The 14,422-nt window shown below is 46.6% G+C and overlaps 2 protein-coding genes across 2 annotated transcripts in view; one reads left to right on the forward strand and one right to left on the reverse strand.

Annotated features, from left to right (window-relative positions):
• Positions 1-1,533, forward strand: part of aven (apoptosis, caspase activation inhibitor) — a 22,183-nt gene extending 20,650 nt beyond the window's left edge. Inside the window, exons 4-6 of the mRNA XM_076166868.1 lie at positions 40-135; positions 309-606; positions 774-1,533. Of these exons, the coding sequence (XP_076022983.1) occupies positions 40-135; positions 309-606; positions 774-925 (546 nt within the window). The 3' untranslated portion in view covers positions 926-1,533. The remainder of the gene's footprint in view (positions 1-39; positions 136-308; positions 607-773) is intronic.
• Positions 1,534-3,407: 1,874 nt separating this feature from the next.
• ryr3 (ryanodine receptor 3) overlaps positions 3,408-14,422 on the reverse strand; it is a 61,086-nt gene continuing 50,071 nt past the window's right edge. The window contains exons 77-104 of the mRNA XM_076167261.1: positions 13,660-13,772; positions 13,252-13,303; positions 13,099-13,155; positions 12,811-12,910; positions 12,529-12,608; positions 12,225-12,301; positions 12,056-12,129; positions 9,852-9,932; positions 9,655-9,743; positions 9,408-9,536; positions 9,201-9,305; positions 8,966-9,047; positions 7,584-8,872; positions 7,396-7,448; positions 7,141-7,312; positions 6,960-7,046; positions 6,650-6,856; positions 6,422-6,552; positions 6,259-6,301; positions 6,034-6,161; positions 5,887-5,947; positions 5,641-5,787; positions 5,226-5,360; positions 4,433-4,589; positions 4,269-4,333; positions 4,042-4,142; positions 3,902-3,953; positions 3,408-3,533 (exon numbers count right to left, since the gene is read on the reverse strand). Coding sequence (XP_076023376.1) covers positions 3,438-3,533; positions 3,902-3,953; positions 4,042-4,142; positions 4,269-4,333; positions 4,433-4,589; positions 5,226-5,360; positions 5,641-5,787; positions 5,887-5,947; positions 6,034-6,161; positions 6,259-6,301; positions 6,422-6,552; positions 6,650-6,856; positions 6,960-7,046; positions 7,141-7,312; positions 7,396-7,448; positions 7,584-8,872; positions 8,966-9,047; positions 9,201-9,305; positions 9,408-9,536; positions 9,655-9,743; positions 9,852-9,932; positions 12,056-12,129; positions 12,225-12,301; positions 12,529-12,608; positions 12,811-12,910; positions 13,099-13,155; positions 13,252-13,303; positions 13,660-13,772 — 3,963 coding nt within the window. The 3' untranslated portion in view covers positions 3,408-3,437. The remainder of the gene's footprint in view (positions 3,534-3,901; positions 3,954-4,041; positions 4,143-4,268; positions 4,334-4,432; positions 4,590-5,225; positions 5,361-5,640; positions 5,788-5,886; positions 5,948-6,033; positions 6,162-6,258; positions 6,302-6,421; positions 6,553-6,649; positions 6,857-6,959; positions 7,047-7,140; positions 7,313-7,395; positions 7,449-7,583; positions 8,873-8,965; positions 9,048-9,200; positions 9,306-9,407; positions 9,537-9,654; positions 9,744-9,851; positions 9,933-12,055; positions 12,130-12,224; positions 12,302-12,528; positions 12,609-12,810; positions 12,911-13,098; positions 13,156-13,251; positions 13,304-13,659; positions 13,773-14,422) is intronic.

The following is a 14,422-nucleotide window of genomic DNA, read 5'->3' on the forward strand; positions in this document are numbered from 1 at the left end:
TTCCTGTTTTTGTCCTTCATGTGAACGCCGCCTCTCCAGTTCTCTCCTGTGACTGTCGACCTCCAAGCGTTGGCCCAGAGCCTCCAGCAGCTTCCTCTGCACCAGAGACTCAACCTGGAGGCCGGGCTGCTGCAGGTAGGCAAAGGGGAACACGCCATCTGGCCAAAACATCACTTTTTACTTTGTTTGTTTAAGGCTGAAAATGAATCAAGTCGTCATAACAAAGCCAAGATAGCTTTTTATTGACATGTGCTTGTTTTGGAGCGTTGCTGGCAGCACACTCTTATTCTCTCATCCTAACCTCTCAGGTCTCCACGCCAGTAGAGCTCCCGGCCATGACGCTCTCGCCTAAACCGGACGTGGTAAAGATCCCCGTCTTCGCTCCTCCTCCGCCCACGCCGCTGAAAAGCCTCATGGACGCTCATCAGGCCGCCTGCGAAGCCTCGAGTCCAAATTCAGGCCCGGACGCTGGGATTACACCGAGCGCCGTCGCCGAGCGGCCGGCGGAGGACGTTGACGAAGAGCTGGACCAGCTGCTCTGTTTACAAAAACCAGGAAACCAGCATGTCAGTGTTCCAGATGAAAAGAATGCAGATCCAGAGACAAGTGAGTATGGAGGAGAAGTTTAGGATGTGCATTCTTAACAACATCCCTTCATCACTTTGATTTGAATCCATAGTTTGTGAAGTCGTCCTAACAGCAGATGTTCCTCAAAGGATCGCACGAGGAGTCAAACGTCTCTCAGCCGTACTTAAGATTCTTCTCATCCTCAGGGCCCGAGGAAGTGGCGGAAGTGCTTTTAGAGGTGACAGAGAAGACGGAGGAGGTGAAAGACAAAGAGGGCACTTTAACTAAAGCCACTCCTGCCAAACAGGAAATGACAGAGGAGGACCTGGAGGACTGGCTGGACAGCATGATCTCCTGACCCCTCCCACCTTCAACAGCACAGCCAAAGCAGCACCACCAATGAATGATTGCTCTTATATGTTATGATTATAGACCACTATGATTGGAGAGAGTGTGTGTGTGTGTAGGTGTGTGTTAAGTTTCAACGAGCCTCATTCCTCCAATGGCCTCCAGACTTGCCAAAAATGTATTTAAGGGTCTGACATTTGCAGAAGTGACGGGGACTAGAATGAAACCGCCGTAGTAACACACTCACACACTCACTTTGACAACACGCTGATTGACAGATTGTTTGTTAGATGTGTTGTTCAACACATCTAAACCGTCCGCCTGAAGGACCCGATGGAGTCTGAGCTCCTTTGGGGCAAAGTTACAGACGCAGAGAGTTCCTTGGGCTTTGTTCCGTGGAGAAGAGAGTCGGTCTTGCTGCTTTTGAACCTGCAAGTGTTATTAAATCTGTGATGCTTCATAGATGCTTGACTTGTCTGTTACGTAGAATGTGCCCGACCTGGACCTAGACTCTATTCTGTATGTTCACCTTGACACAGTCCGAACGATTATGAGTGCATCACAGTGTGAAATCTGAAGAATGAGAATGTGTTTAGATTTTCAAGTAAAGTGGAAATGGAGAACAAAATCTGTGGAGTGTTTTGATGTTTTCTGACATTTATAAACGTATAACAGGTGTTGGATTTGAGCAACCTGTGGTGACGCCTCGACTACAGACTCTCCTTTAGGTGCAGATCCAGCAGGAACTCAAAACACCTGATTCCAGTCTGGTAAATGTCGATTTGACTGACAGACGGACGGGATCCTGGTGCCATGTAGATGCTGTGTTGCTTGTTCAAGATGTGGGCTTTTCCCAAAAAATTATCTGGTGACAATCATTTGCCAAAACTTCACTTGGTCCTTTTTTTGCTCACTTATCAGCGGTGGCTTCTTGTATAAAAGAGTTGACCTTTTTACAGCGGGTGCTCACTGTAAAGTTTACTTATTTTTTTTTTTCAAAGAAGCCAACTTTAGACGTGGTGAGGTTAAGGACCAAAGAAAAGGTCGGAAAACTTCCTCTCTTTAGTGTTTCCAAGGACTTCCAGCACCTGAACGCACCCTGTTAGAGAAAAGAAGATGGCTTGATTTTTGGATCCTTAACTAAATGAGAGCGACCACGTTAGGATGGGACAGTACATCTTGGATATTTGTGAGAATGTGTCAAACTGTTCCGTCCAAACACACACACACTATCTTATACAGAAAGAAGTAAATGTTCCTTACCAGAGTGCAAAGATGCAAATCATAGCGAGACTGTAAGGGGGGGCAGAGAGAGACAGAGAAACGCTGACAACACTTTTGGTTTATTGCGTCAGTTACTTTATTCATTTCCTCCCCCTCATCAAAAGAAATGCTGTTTACCAAAGCTACTACATAAATACAAATGGCCATACAATAAGCAGTGAACCGTTTCGTCACGAGTGCTCATTTAAATCCTTGAACCAAGTTTTGTTTCGTTTTTTTCCTCAGCGTGTGGTTTTCTTTTCTTTTTTTTTGGAGTTTTTAAGTGCAGGCGGACAGGACGCCACAGCTTAGGAACGAAACCAAACCAAGCAACATTTACACAAGGATCCTCTAGATTTTATACAACAAAAATGTTTTTCTTTGTTTTTTACTTAAAAGCCACAAAACTAGCAAGAGCTAAATCTGCTTTGAGCTAATCTGAACTAGAGCACTACTGTGTGAGGGACAAAAATGGTTTGTTGTTGTTTGTTTTTTGCATAGTTTCTCGTAAGGCACGTTGGCACTTGACAAAACACCAAAGTGAGACATCTCTGGTCCTGAAAGAACCAATCTTCTATAAGTCCAACAGATGTTCAACCTGCTGTGAAAGGCAGGTCAGGTCTCGCTCGTATTTTCATTGGACGTCACGTGATCGGCACTATCGATAGCGATCAATACCGGTGGCTCACAATCCATCCTGTTGGTTCGGTAATAATTTACACTAACATCCTGGCATTTACTCTAGAAATTGTGCATATTGGGACATTCAGTTGTCATGCTTGTAACCCTCACATGTGTATCAAATGTCTGACACACAACAAAGTGTGCAACAGGTTTTCTCGGGGTTAAGCAAGTGAAAAAGGCAATGTGAATAAGAATCAAACCAACTTTGCATAAAAGAGGCGTCGCCGCGGCAAAGTGAGTGTTCTGGCTGCGGACGAGGAGGAAGAGGACTCGGATGCTCACACCCCCGAACGTCCAATCATCGCTCGAATCCAAACTATCCTTAAAATATTTTCTTTGTTCACGCTAGAATTCAGAATTAACGATTTTTTTTTGTTCAGTTCTGTGTTTGAGAAGTCCAGCTCCAGGTCGGCTTCCATCAAGAGGGCAAAATCAGTTCAGTGTCTTTTTTTGTTTGTGTGTGGTTTTTTTTCCCCCAGATAAAAGGAAAGTAGAGAAGGTGTTTGTTTGTTTTTGGGAGGGTGGGTGAGGTGGGGTTGGGTGGGTGGGGCTGCAAGGCGGGGGCCGCGCCCTCTCTAGCCCAGCTGGTCCTCGTATTGCTTGCGGAAGCAGTCGCCGGTCGGGAAGAAGTCCCAGCATCTCTCCTGGTACATCTTCCACACGAACGACTCCTGCAGGGGGGAAGGAGGGAGGGAGGGAGGAGGAGGGGAAACCAGAGATGCATGATTCCAATTTGATTTACACAGCACACAACTTTACTCTCAGGTTTTACTCCTTGTTTGCTCATTTTCAAACCTGAAGACTGCATGTGCAACCAAAACAAACCCTAAGAAGAAGGTGAACCTGGGTCGACAAGTTAAAAATCTAAAAACACAAAAACAACGCCGACGCATCCTTTCTTTCTTCCTCCTGCCAAGTCGCACTTGTGCAACATCTCAACCCACTTGCTGTGTTGCATAAGTAAAGCTTATCAAGTCCCCGCTCTTCCTCCCGCTGCCTTGACAACATTAACCGCAGGGGGAAAGCGTTCAGTGTGTACCTGACCCGTGTGTTCAGTCTCGTCCTTGTTGATGAGGTACATCAGGAAGAACCTGCAGAGATCAGCAGAGTGTTACTCAACATTTTACCAGCCCGTGATTGGAGGTTGTTTTCTGATGGCGTCTCGTCGCTTGCACTCACAGGTAGTTTGCGAGGTTGTGCTCTTGTAAGGTGTGAGTCTCAAACCCGTGAGGCACCCGGTCAAAGTAGTCGTTCCCGATGCCGCAGATGAAGCATTTGGTCTGGAAGAGGAAGAGGGAGAGACGAGTCAGCTTAACACACATCTAAAGTCTGTGCTTAAAAGCGATGATGTCACATATCCACATTGACATCTTCCTGTCTGGGTGCTGGTTGATCTTCCTCCTTACCTCCATGTCCTCCTTCACCTGCTCCTGCTGGTCTCTCAGCTCGCCAAAGGCATCGATGATCAAACCTGGAGGAGGACGGACGCAACGTTGTTATCTCACATTTAACATCCACGGCGCATTTTGTTTCTGTTGTCGTGGAGCAAACACGCTGTAACGCCACACACCCTGGATGATGGCCAGGAGGATGACGATGACAAAGAAGAAGAAGGTGATGTCGAAGAGGATGCGGTAGAGCTCGTACGGGTCGCCGGCCGGATCCTCCAACTCGTCTCCGATGCCTCCTCCGGCTCGCACGCCCACGTACATGTGGAACAAATAGCACTGCAAAGAAACAACAACAACAACAACAACAACAACAACAAAAAGGAACTTGATGATTTACTGCAACTGAAGAAGCCAGCAAATGCAAAAAAAGATCCTGCAAACGCTACTGAGTTGAAGAAGGAGGCTGAGACAAACCTATAATAAATGTTTTCACAGTTATGTCATGTTTAGATGATGTGACTTCATGTCTTATATCTTGTTGTGGTTGCTCTGATTTGATCCAACAATCTGAAGAATGCATCGATACTTTGCCTCCACTTGCATGTAAGAAGTATAAGTGCCTGAGTGTGTGTGAGACCTTGAGTCGGTCGAATTGACGCGACAGTGATTGACGTTTCAATTAAGAGACAGAAAAGGAGAGAAAGCACCGAGGAACGGGATTGAAGAGAATGTGGGCGCAAAGAAAATGCAGATCCCTCAAATATTTAAAAAAGCTTTAGAACTGGAGGTTAAGAAGTGAAAATCTCTCTACTCGGCTCAGTGTTTGTCCCTTTGCGCGTCGTGACGAAGGCCGTAAATGTGTAAATGTGTATGTCGACGCTTTGAAAAGAAGCAACCGAGACATTCTCCAGCTGCCTGTGTGTGTTTGGCCTTGTCGTCGCCATTCTTTCAAAGTTCGGGGCCAGGACGTACCGTCATCATGTCGTCGCACTTCATGTCGGGCTCGTCCTCGTCCTCGCTCTTGTTGTAGAACTTGCGGAAGAAGTTGAAGGCCACCACGGTGTAGAGATACACCACCACTGCCAGCAGGCCCACGGTCAGCATCAGCTACAGGAGAGGACACACACACACACAGAGGGCAGAGGTCACAGGATTTGACCTCCCAAACATTTTGAAGTTTAAAGTTTTCCCTTCGCCGATCTTAAATCCCACTCATTTGAAATCATTGCCAAATTCTGCACCCTAACAGTTCTAACTGAAGATGCAGATCATTTGGGTGAGGAAGACGAGGCCGCTCAGTGTGGAGTCTCGAGGACGGCGGCGCCTCCTCCTCCTCTCTCATCCGTGCTGCTCTGTCTCCCCCTGCTGGCCCGCTGAGCACACTTGCCTGTTTGCCGTTGTGAGTGACGGAGGACAGGATGGTGCGGAGGGTCTTGAAGCACATGGCGATGTCCAGCAGGTGGGCGGCGAAGAAGAAGTTGTTGAAGTGTCCGAAGATGGACATGGTGGTGTACCAGATCAGGTACAGGAAGTTCTGCAGGGACCAGAAAGAGACGGAGGGAGGAAAAGGGAGGGAATGTTGCGCAATACATGAGCAGACTTGCTTTTAGAATGGACAGAAATCAGAACTTACATTGTCGGTCAGAACCACGCCGAATTTCCAGGTGTGGTACTTTGTGTCGATGGAGCTCAGCCTGTTAACGAGAGAGGAAAGAAGTTCAATCAAACATAAGGAGCTATTAAAAGGCAGGAAAAGGAAGAGTTTGAGTTGAGATCTCACCAGGAGACCAGCGACGCTTCCTTCTCCACCGTCTCCACCGTGGGATCGAAGTCCAGCACGCTCTTATCCAGGCCCAGGAGCTCGGCGATGCGCTCGGCTCCGTACAGGTCGCCGTACTTGTTGATCACCTAGCAAGGACGGAGAACACACAGCGCGTACATCACCAGGAGCTGAACTCTGCCCATACTCTTCATCGTATAAATTCAAAAGTGTTCTGATTCTCACCTTGCGCTTGATAAACTTGTCCCAGTAGTTGGAGGGGAAGGAGCTGTAAGTGAAGGAGCACCGTTAGAACTGTGTTTACACTAATATGTCACATTTTCTGGCAGGCAACCTCCCCCAAAAAAAACAAAACAGTGGCGAGCATGGAAGGAGGCCAAGGACTTACGGTGTGTTGATGACTAATCTGTCCCACTGGCCCTTGATGTCTTCGTCGGAGGGCTGCTCGGTGATGTAGAGGCCGTCGAACTCCAGCTTGCGGGCGATCTCCTTCTCCCGCTTGAACACCACCAAAGGCACCTGGAGGTGAGAAGAGCAGGTGAGGGGGGGGGGATTCGTTCCTGCAAACTCAAAACGTCAACCCGTCGTCAAACGATCGTCAACAAAGGCGGCGAACCTTCAGGATGTAATATCCGAACACGCAGAGGAGGGAGATGACTGTGTGGAAGATGGCCAGGAAGCGTAAGGTGGGCAGCATGTAGCCCGTGCTCTCCTGCAGGACAAACTCGTCCATGTCGAACAACGTGTTCTCGTCGTCTTCCTCCTCGTCGTCACCACCCCATCGTTGTTCGTCCTCGTCTTCCGCTTCAGTTTCGCCGGTGACCTGAAATGTTGGTTTTGAAAGGTTTTGGTTTTTTTCTCTCACGTGATTGGGGGAAAGAAGTTTGAGGTTGAGATGTTTGGATTGGAGTTGAGTTGGAGTTTACCTTGTAGAAGAGGAGGATGAAGTTGATGGAAAAGCAGACAAACAGAGCCAGGAACCGCATGTTGTAGAAGTTGCGAGCCAGGTAGTTCTGGGGATGAAGATTGATGATGTAAGACATGTAACAACATCTCTCCACCTTTCGCAGCTTTGATGTTTCTCCATGCATGTGCGTCAGGACTCACCAGCATTTTGTTCAGGTAAACTTCCAGAATAGCAAAGATGGTGGACATGAACGCAGGCGACGCCTCCTTAGGTTGACTCGATTTGGACTTGGGCTTCCCCACCGCCGGCTCCTTGGCCTCCTCCTCCACCTCCTCCTTCTTGGGTTTATCCTCCTTCTCCCGCTTCTCTGTGCTGTAGGAGTTAGATTTGGTGTGTTTGAGTTCTTCCTCTCTGTGTGTGATCATAACTTTCCCCCTCATGCACTCTGTACTCACTCTGCCTTCTCCGGTTCGCTCTCTGACGTCTCCGCAGGCTTGGCCGCAGCTTTCTGATGTGGGGGGAAAAATAAATCAAAATTATCAAATATTAATGAGCCAAGAGCCGGAAATGGAAGTGAAACCCAAAGGACAGGGAAAAGCTCTTAAACATCTCCTGCTTTCCTAACATGAATACATCTAGAAACCTTTTTGTGTTCGGCGGTGGAGCTCTCGCTGAGCTCAGACACGTCTCCCAGGCCCGGCTCCACGTGCTTTCCTCCTTCCTTCTTCGGACCGGAGAGCATTTCCACCATCATGTCCACCTCTCCTTTGTCGGACGACGGCGCCATGACGTTATCCAGGCTCCCCGATAACTCCACCGCTTCCACTTTCTCTCCTTCTAGCACGTCGCCATGGATGCCAAACTGGGTGGGGTCGGGCATGTTCCCCAGGATGTCCGTCACTTTAATGTTCTTGGCTCCTTCCACCAGGCCGCCGCCGAACATCGAAGACCAGATGATGTGGAAGAAACCGAAGATCAGGCTGTAGATTCCTTTGAAGAAGCCGGTGAAGAGCATCCAGAAGAAGGAGAAGAAGCCCGTGATCATCTCCTTGATGCTCAACTTCTTGATTTTCTTGACTTGCTTGCGCAGGTTTTTGATGGAAACTAATTGTCGGACGTGAGTGATCTTCTTCTTGACTGAGTGGCAAGCGGTGGTGAAGGCAGACGCCGACTCCAGGGCGCCATCTTCCTCAGCGGCCGCCAATTCATCCAGGAGGCTGTGTTGTCCGTCCTCCTCTTCGTCCTCCTCAGGTGCTTCGGCCGCGTCGGGCTCAGAGATCTGCGAGGCCAGTTGCATCTCAAAGATGGTGTCCTCGCAGAAATTAACAAACATCTCCATCTTCTCGCTCTCCTTACCCTCGTTGACCACGTCGAAGATGAACTGCCGCTTGGACTCTTTGACCTGCGGCTTCTCCCACTGCTCGCGGCTCGACTCGCTGATCTCAAAGTAAACCCTCTCTATACGTTTGGCGCTGCCCATGATCTCTATACGGCCCAGGTACGGCTCAAAGTAGCTGAGCACGCTCTCCGCCAGGTCCAGGAAGGTGGCGAGTCGGGAGTCGTGCGGCATGTGTTCGGCCAGGTTGGTCAGCAGCACCGCCACGTTGAAGCCGATATCCTTGGCCGGCTCGTGGAATCGCTCCACAAAGTCCTTGTAATTGAACATGTCGTTCTCGTCGGCCTCGGTGCAGGAGAGCAGGAACTCGATCTCGGACTGGGTGTACTGCTTCTGGCTCTCCATGGACTTTTGGAATTCCTTCTTGGAAATAATGCCCTTACACTCGGGGTCGTACTCCCTGAAGTTGTCGGATGTGGTCAAGTCCTTCAGCTTGAGGAACATATCGAAGAACTTGAGGATCATCTCCACGTTGTTTGAAGACTCCACCAGCGTATCGACCATCTGCTTTCCAATCGTACCGTTCACCACGTTACCTGAGCGGGGAACACACCACAACATCAGAAATGACAAACAAACAAAGAGTGTCCACCATTTTGATAGTTAATGCAACATCATCAGGCTCTCACCCTCCAGCAAAGACAGCAACATGATAACCATGTCCTTCTGTAAATCCATCAGTTCCTTCAGCAGCTCAATCTGACTCGAGTCCTGTAAAGAGATAAAGGCCCCGCATTATGTAAGAAGACTCAGTGTGCGTGTAAATGTACTGATGGACGAGGGGAGAGACTGTGAAAGGGACTAGCAGGGGATAAAACTCGCACCCTAAATATCAAATTATACAAGAACCGAGGCGCAGGGTACCTGAGACAGCTTCATCTGCATGTTGGCAAACACGTGCAAGAAGCCCACAACTGCGTCCCACAGTCTGCTGTGAGCCAGACTCTGCTGGTTTCCTATACACGGACCCTGCAGAAGGCCAGGAAGGACAGAGGAGAACCAACAAGGGGTTTACAATTAACGAGGCACAGGAATGAAAGTAAGGAGAGTGTTTGGCTGAGTGTCGCTTACCTGAATGTACTCAGTCAGTGAGTTGAATATCTGCTTGGCTACAGATAAAGCTTTGGAGAAGTTGACTTTTCCGGTTTCGTCAATGACATCTTTGCCGGAATAGTACCAGTAGAAGTCACTGATGGATTCCTAAAGAGCAAGAGCACAGGAAGTAAACAAGTTTGAGGCAACAGGCAACAATGGAAAGTACCACAATGGTGTTTCTGATACAGTAGCTTGTGCACCTGTGTATCTGTGATTTACACACCTGAAGCCGCAGCAGGTAGTCCACAGTGCTGATTATGATGTTGACTGTGGCTGTGTTTCCAGTTTGGGTCCTCAAGAAGTTTTGGAAATCTAATAAAAGAAGAAGAAGTTTTTTTCCCCCCCATTGTTTTTTAATTGAACAATGGACAATACAACAATCAAACATTGACAGTTGGAAGGACACATAAGTAGCCTCACCTCCGTTGTGCCCCTCACACAGCAGTTGCAAAAACCGGAACAGATCTTTCGTAAACTCATCATTCAGTAGCACCTTGGAGCCTTTGGAGAAAAATGTGTTTTTATCCGTACAGTCTCAGACGAACATGTTCATAAAATGTATAAATATGAAAGTAATCATATGGAAACACTTCCCTTCAGAAGCAATTCATATGAAGCAGGCAGGACAGGCTTCTTATTCAAAAACACATTTTTGAAGACAATGGCCTTTCGATTGCAGGTTGAAACTGAATCCAAAGTGCTGATTGTAAGAATGCTCTTACATGAACAAGAGTGAAACAGCAGGACATTTCCATAAGCGGGAGGTCGCCTTATAACTTTCACATGCAGGACAGGATTGGCCTGATGTAGTGTATCATTTCAGGAAAAAGCGCAGAGAACAGATGTGGTTATGTAATCCAGTTTGAATAAACCAACACAGTCCATTCAGTAGAGCGGTACACAATGCAGAATACATCTCTGTAAGCAGATAAGACCATGTGGAAGTTAGACATGTCGATGAAAACCAGCTTTGTGAAATAGGCCCCAAGGCCAAAGCGAGACAAAGCTTTGCTTAGGCTGTGAATGAGTCCAGTCAAACCCTCGGAGAGGTGGATTTGATCGCCTTTCAACAGATTTGAGCGCCGGGAGTAGGTTTTGCGTTAGTACATGTTAACATGGAGGGAAATGGTAACAAGTATCACACAATGGACAGGCAATGGATTCTACTTTCCACTTTCAGTGTACACGGACAGTTTGGCATGCAACGGTGTGTCCCTACAGACATTTGGGGACAGGGTGAGAGGGAGGGGGGGGGGGGGGGGACTGGGTTCCAAATAAAGCAGGGAAGTGTGGACCACAGATGTTGAAGGAGACATTCAGGATGGGTGCATAGCCATATCAGGACGATCTAAGTTTGCTATTTACCCCGCTCAGTGTGGGCTGCCGTCGATGGGTTTATAAAATGACAGGAAGGAGACAAACAATACACCAAGACATAAGCAAAAACAGAGGACATTGAGTTACAATACAAAGAGATATGGAAATATCACAATGTCATGCAGTTAAAAAAAATGTATTTTGGATGGAGAATGGGGGGGAAATCATAACAGATCATCGGGACAGGTTTAGTCTATAGTGTGCAAGATGACGAGTGCAAAAAGTGAAGTCAGTCATGGTGGAAAACTCATTACAGGAACAAAGTGGTGACAGTAACAGAGACAGGAGTAGTGACGGTGAGACGGTTAAACAGAGGAGTCGATGGAAATGTTGAGGTGTTAAGAAACCGATGAGAGTTTGATGCCAAAGGTGGCGAGCGAAGTGTGTGGAGGATTGGAGTTAATGCTGGACCATGTCCTCAGATCACTGCTCTCAAACGCAGGACGGGATACACACGTACACACGAACTGATACAGGACAGCAACCTGTGTGTGTGATGAGACCTTGACAATGACAACATGTATTTTTCTTTACATTAAAACAGTGTACAGGCCCAGTAGGAACAAGCTCCATAGACCAAGACGAGGAAGATCTTCTATGCTTTAACATGCAAAAAAACACATCAATCCTCTTCCAGTCTCCGTTGCTGCAAAACCGCACATACCAGAGACAATTTAGATTAGACGCCGTTTCTTTAAGGCCCGATCCCAAGACGAGCTCTGCACCGATTGGTCAACACCCACAGGCGGGTAAAATCAAACGTGTTCCGTGTTATCGACATGTCGCACAAGAAATGGACCAATCAGGGCAGTTCAGTTCCGTTTCCATAGGTACGGAACTCCAGTAATGCAACTTTGACAATTTTTAACACAAACTTGCTACTATATTATCCTATATATTATAACAATGAGGAAAGATACCAAAAATCAGCCTGAAATACCTGCTACATAATACAAGACTCCTAAATTACATACAGCCCAATATTACTTTGAACGTTGATGATTGTTCCATCTGCCCAGGCCATTCACAAACTACAAGTTAGGCCCTGGTGTTTACATACACACAGTCATGGTTCAGCATTAGTGATGTGAAGGGAATAATGTTGGAGTAAACTGGCTTTAAAGAAAAAAAGTAAAAACAAGTGCCTACTGTTCATGAGTAGGCATTTATTGAACTCAAGCGTAAAATGGTGTTTATGTGACGCTAAGACGGGATAAAGAAAGTCAAATGTTGCCTCTTCCACTTACTTGATCCCTCCTCTGTCACCATGCCGAGTCCTTCTGCTTTATTCTGCCTCTCAAACGCATTCAGGTCCAGGACGCTGTGTGTGGAAAGGGAATCAAAAACGTCAGATGCGGTACAAGCTCCTAACGCCTGGACGCTTAATTCCTGTCGCTGGCGTCCATCACACAGTACCTGCAAGACTGCATGAGTCCTGAGAGACTCTTGAAGAAGCCTGCATCTCTTTTCTCTTTCAGGTAATCAAGCATTTTCTGGGAGGAGGGGGAAACATTAGAATCTTTAGAAGCATTAGAATCAAACATAATAGATACACAGGACAGAAGGAGTACATACAGAAAAGTATCAGTATGTACTTCTACTACGGATACTGACTTTTATATTCTTCATATCAAAGTAGTTAACAACAAAACAACAATACGTAAATCAGAACAGAGTGTGTGGATGTTCAATGTTGAGGAGTTAATCGGCGTGACCGGACCTTCTGAACTTGCACGTTGCCTCCATTCAGGATGGAGATGCCCAGTTTGAGGGTGCAGGTCACCATGGGGCCAAGATGACCTGATGGCAGAGGAGGAATGTCAGGAAAAAGATGCAGCATCATCATCTAAGCTAAGGAGCATGTTATTGGGAGGAAATGCTAACGTAGCTCTTCTGTGTTTCCTAGTATTTCCCCCCCCCCCCGACTTCGCTTGTTGTACCAACTTCTTCCTCTAAGTGTGTTGATACTTCAAAGCTACACTTTGGGTAGGATTCTCTTCACCTTTACTGGCACCGATCATCTGCAGCACCATCTCAGCAGCCCCGCGAGCATGAAGCCTCGCCTGCTGATACAGGATCTTCTGCTTCTCCATCTCCTTTTCCTAAAGGGCAAACACACACACACACACACACACACAGTCAGAGCAGACACTAACATCCTCAATGCAATATCATGCTTTAATCTACAGTAAACTAAAGAAAAAAAACTTATGACATCATCTGACACCAACAATAAATAATATAATAATATAGACATTTTATTATCCAATAGACAATCCAAAAACAAGACCTCAAACGTCTTCTCTTTTCCTTCCTCCTCTTCTTCCTCTTCATCCTCTGCACAACTCTGTGGATGCAAACATCAAACATCAGAGTTGACATGTAGCCGACGGCGAATATGTCACCAAATTCGCTCATAATAACAGAACTTTCAGTACTCTACCTTTGCCATCATGTCTGCATACGCAATATACAACGGATCTTCCTCCAAGTAACTGAGTGGAAAGAAAAGTGACATCGTGAACAACACAACAACACAACACAGCTGTCATCCCAACACTCAATCATCAAGATCCAACAAAAGCACACATCGTTCTATTCGTGAAATGTAAACAGTAAATAAGCAAATAACAGATATTTGTGTGATTATGTGTGTGTGTGTGTGTGTGTGTGTGTGTGCGCGCGCAGAGAAGTTAGGAAATAGTAGCTGAACTGTGTGGGTGGCACTTTGCGGAGTTTGCTGTTGTTGTTGTTGTTATGTAAATACTTTGGAGCTGCTTAAACTCACAAGCTTGCCAAACAGACATAAACTTTGTATTCATCGTAATAAAGACGTTTTTTATGACCTCACCTTCTCTCTGTCAGGGCGTTGTGGCTGAAGTGGAGGATGAGTTGGTGCAGAGGGTCTGGCTGGATGTCAGCCACCTCCTCTTCCTCCTCCTCCACAATTTTCATTGGGGTTTTCTGCCAGAGTCCAGGGACATTAACAGTTAGCTCTGCCCGAGTGCCATCAAAGCATCAATGCACCTTAGCTACAATTCATTCAATTCAATACAATCCAGTTTTAATATATATGTATATTTATGTATATATATATATTCTGTATATACGTTTATGTATATATTTATATTTATAAATGAGTCATTAACAATTAATTAGCACTGACATGCAATGAGGTTTGTCATGTCCTGGACAAAGACGTTGTCATGGATAATGAACAGCATTGGAACCACTTTCCAAATTCATGCACGTTACAGCAAACGCATGCAAGCAGAAAGCCGTTTGGTGACATGACTATGAACATGAAGAATGATGTCCTAACGGTACACAAGCTCAACAAAGTGGGACGATCACGACAATACCAATCTTGAAAAGCCAAATCAGACTGCTTACTCATGGGACGAAACACGTGTGTCGATATAAAACATCGTCTTCCTCACATGAATAAAAATCTCGGAATGAGCCGCTATCTAAGGCTGTCGCGCTACTCGCTAACGCTTTAGTTGCTTGATGAATTTGCTGTACATCTGCATATAAAAACACCAAATATGAGGCGTGACCTTCACAGAACTGCGCGAGCATGCCACCGACGTCACACAACGTCACCGTCACAC

Source organism: Genypterus blacodes, unplaced genomic scaffold (assembly GCF_046128005.1).
Source record: "Genypterus blacodes isolate CSIRO-AG114 ecotype Tasmania unplaced genomic scaffold, CSIRO-AGI_Gbla_v1 ptg000013l_1, whole genome shotgun sequence".
Lineage (NCBI taxonomy): Eukaryota > Metazoa > Chordata > Actinopteri > Ophidiiformes > Ophidiidae > Genypterus > Genypterus blacodes.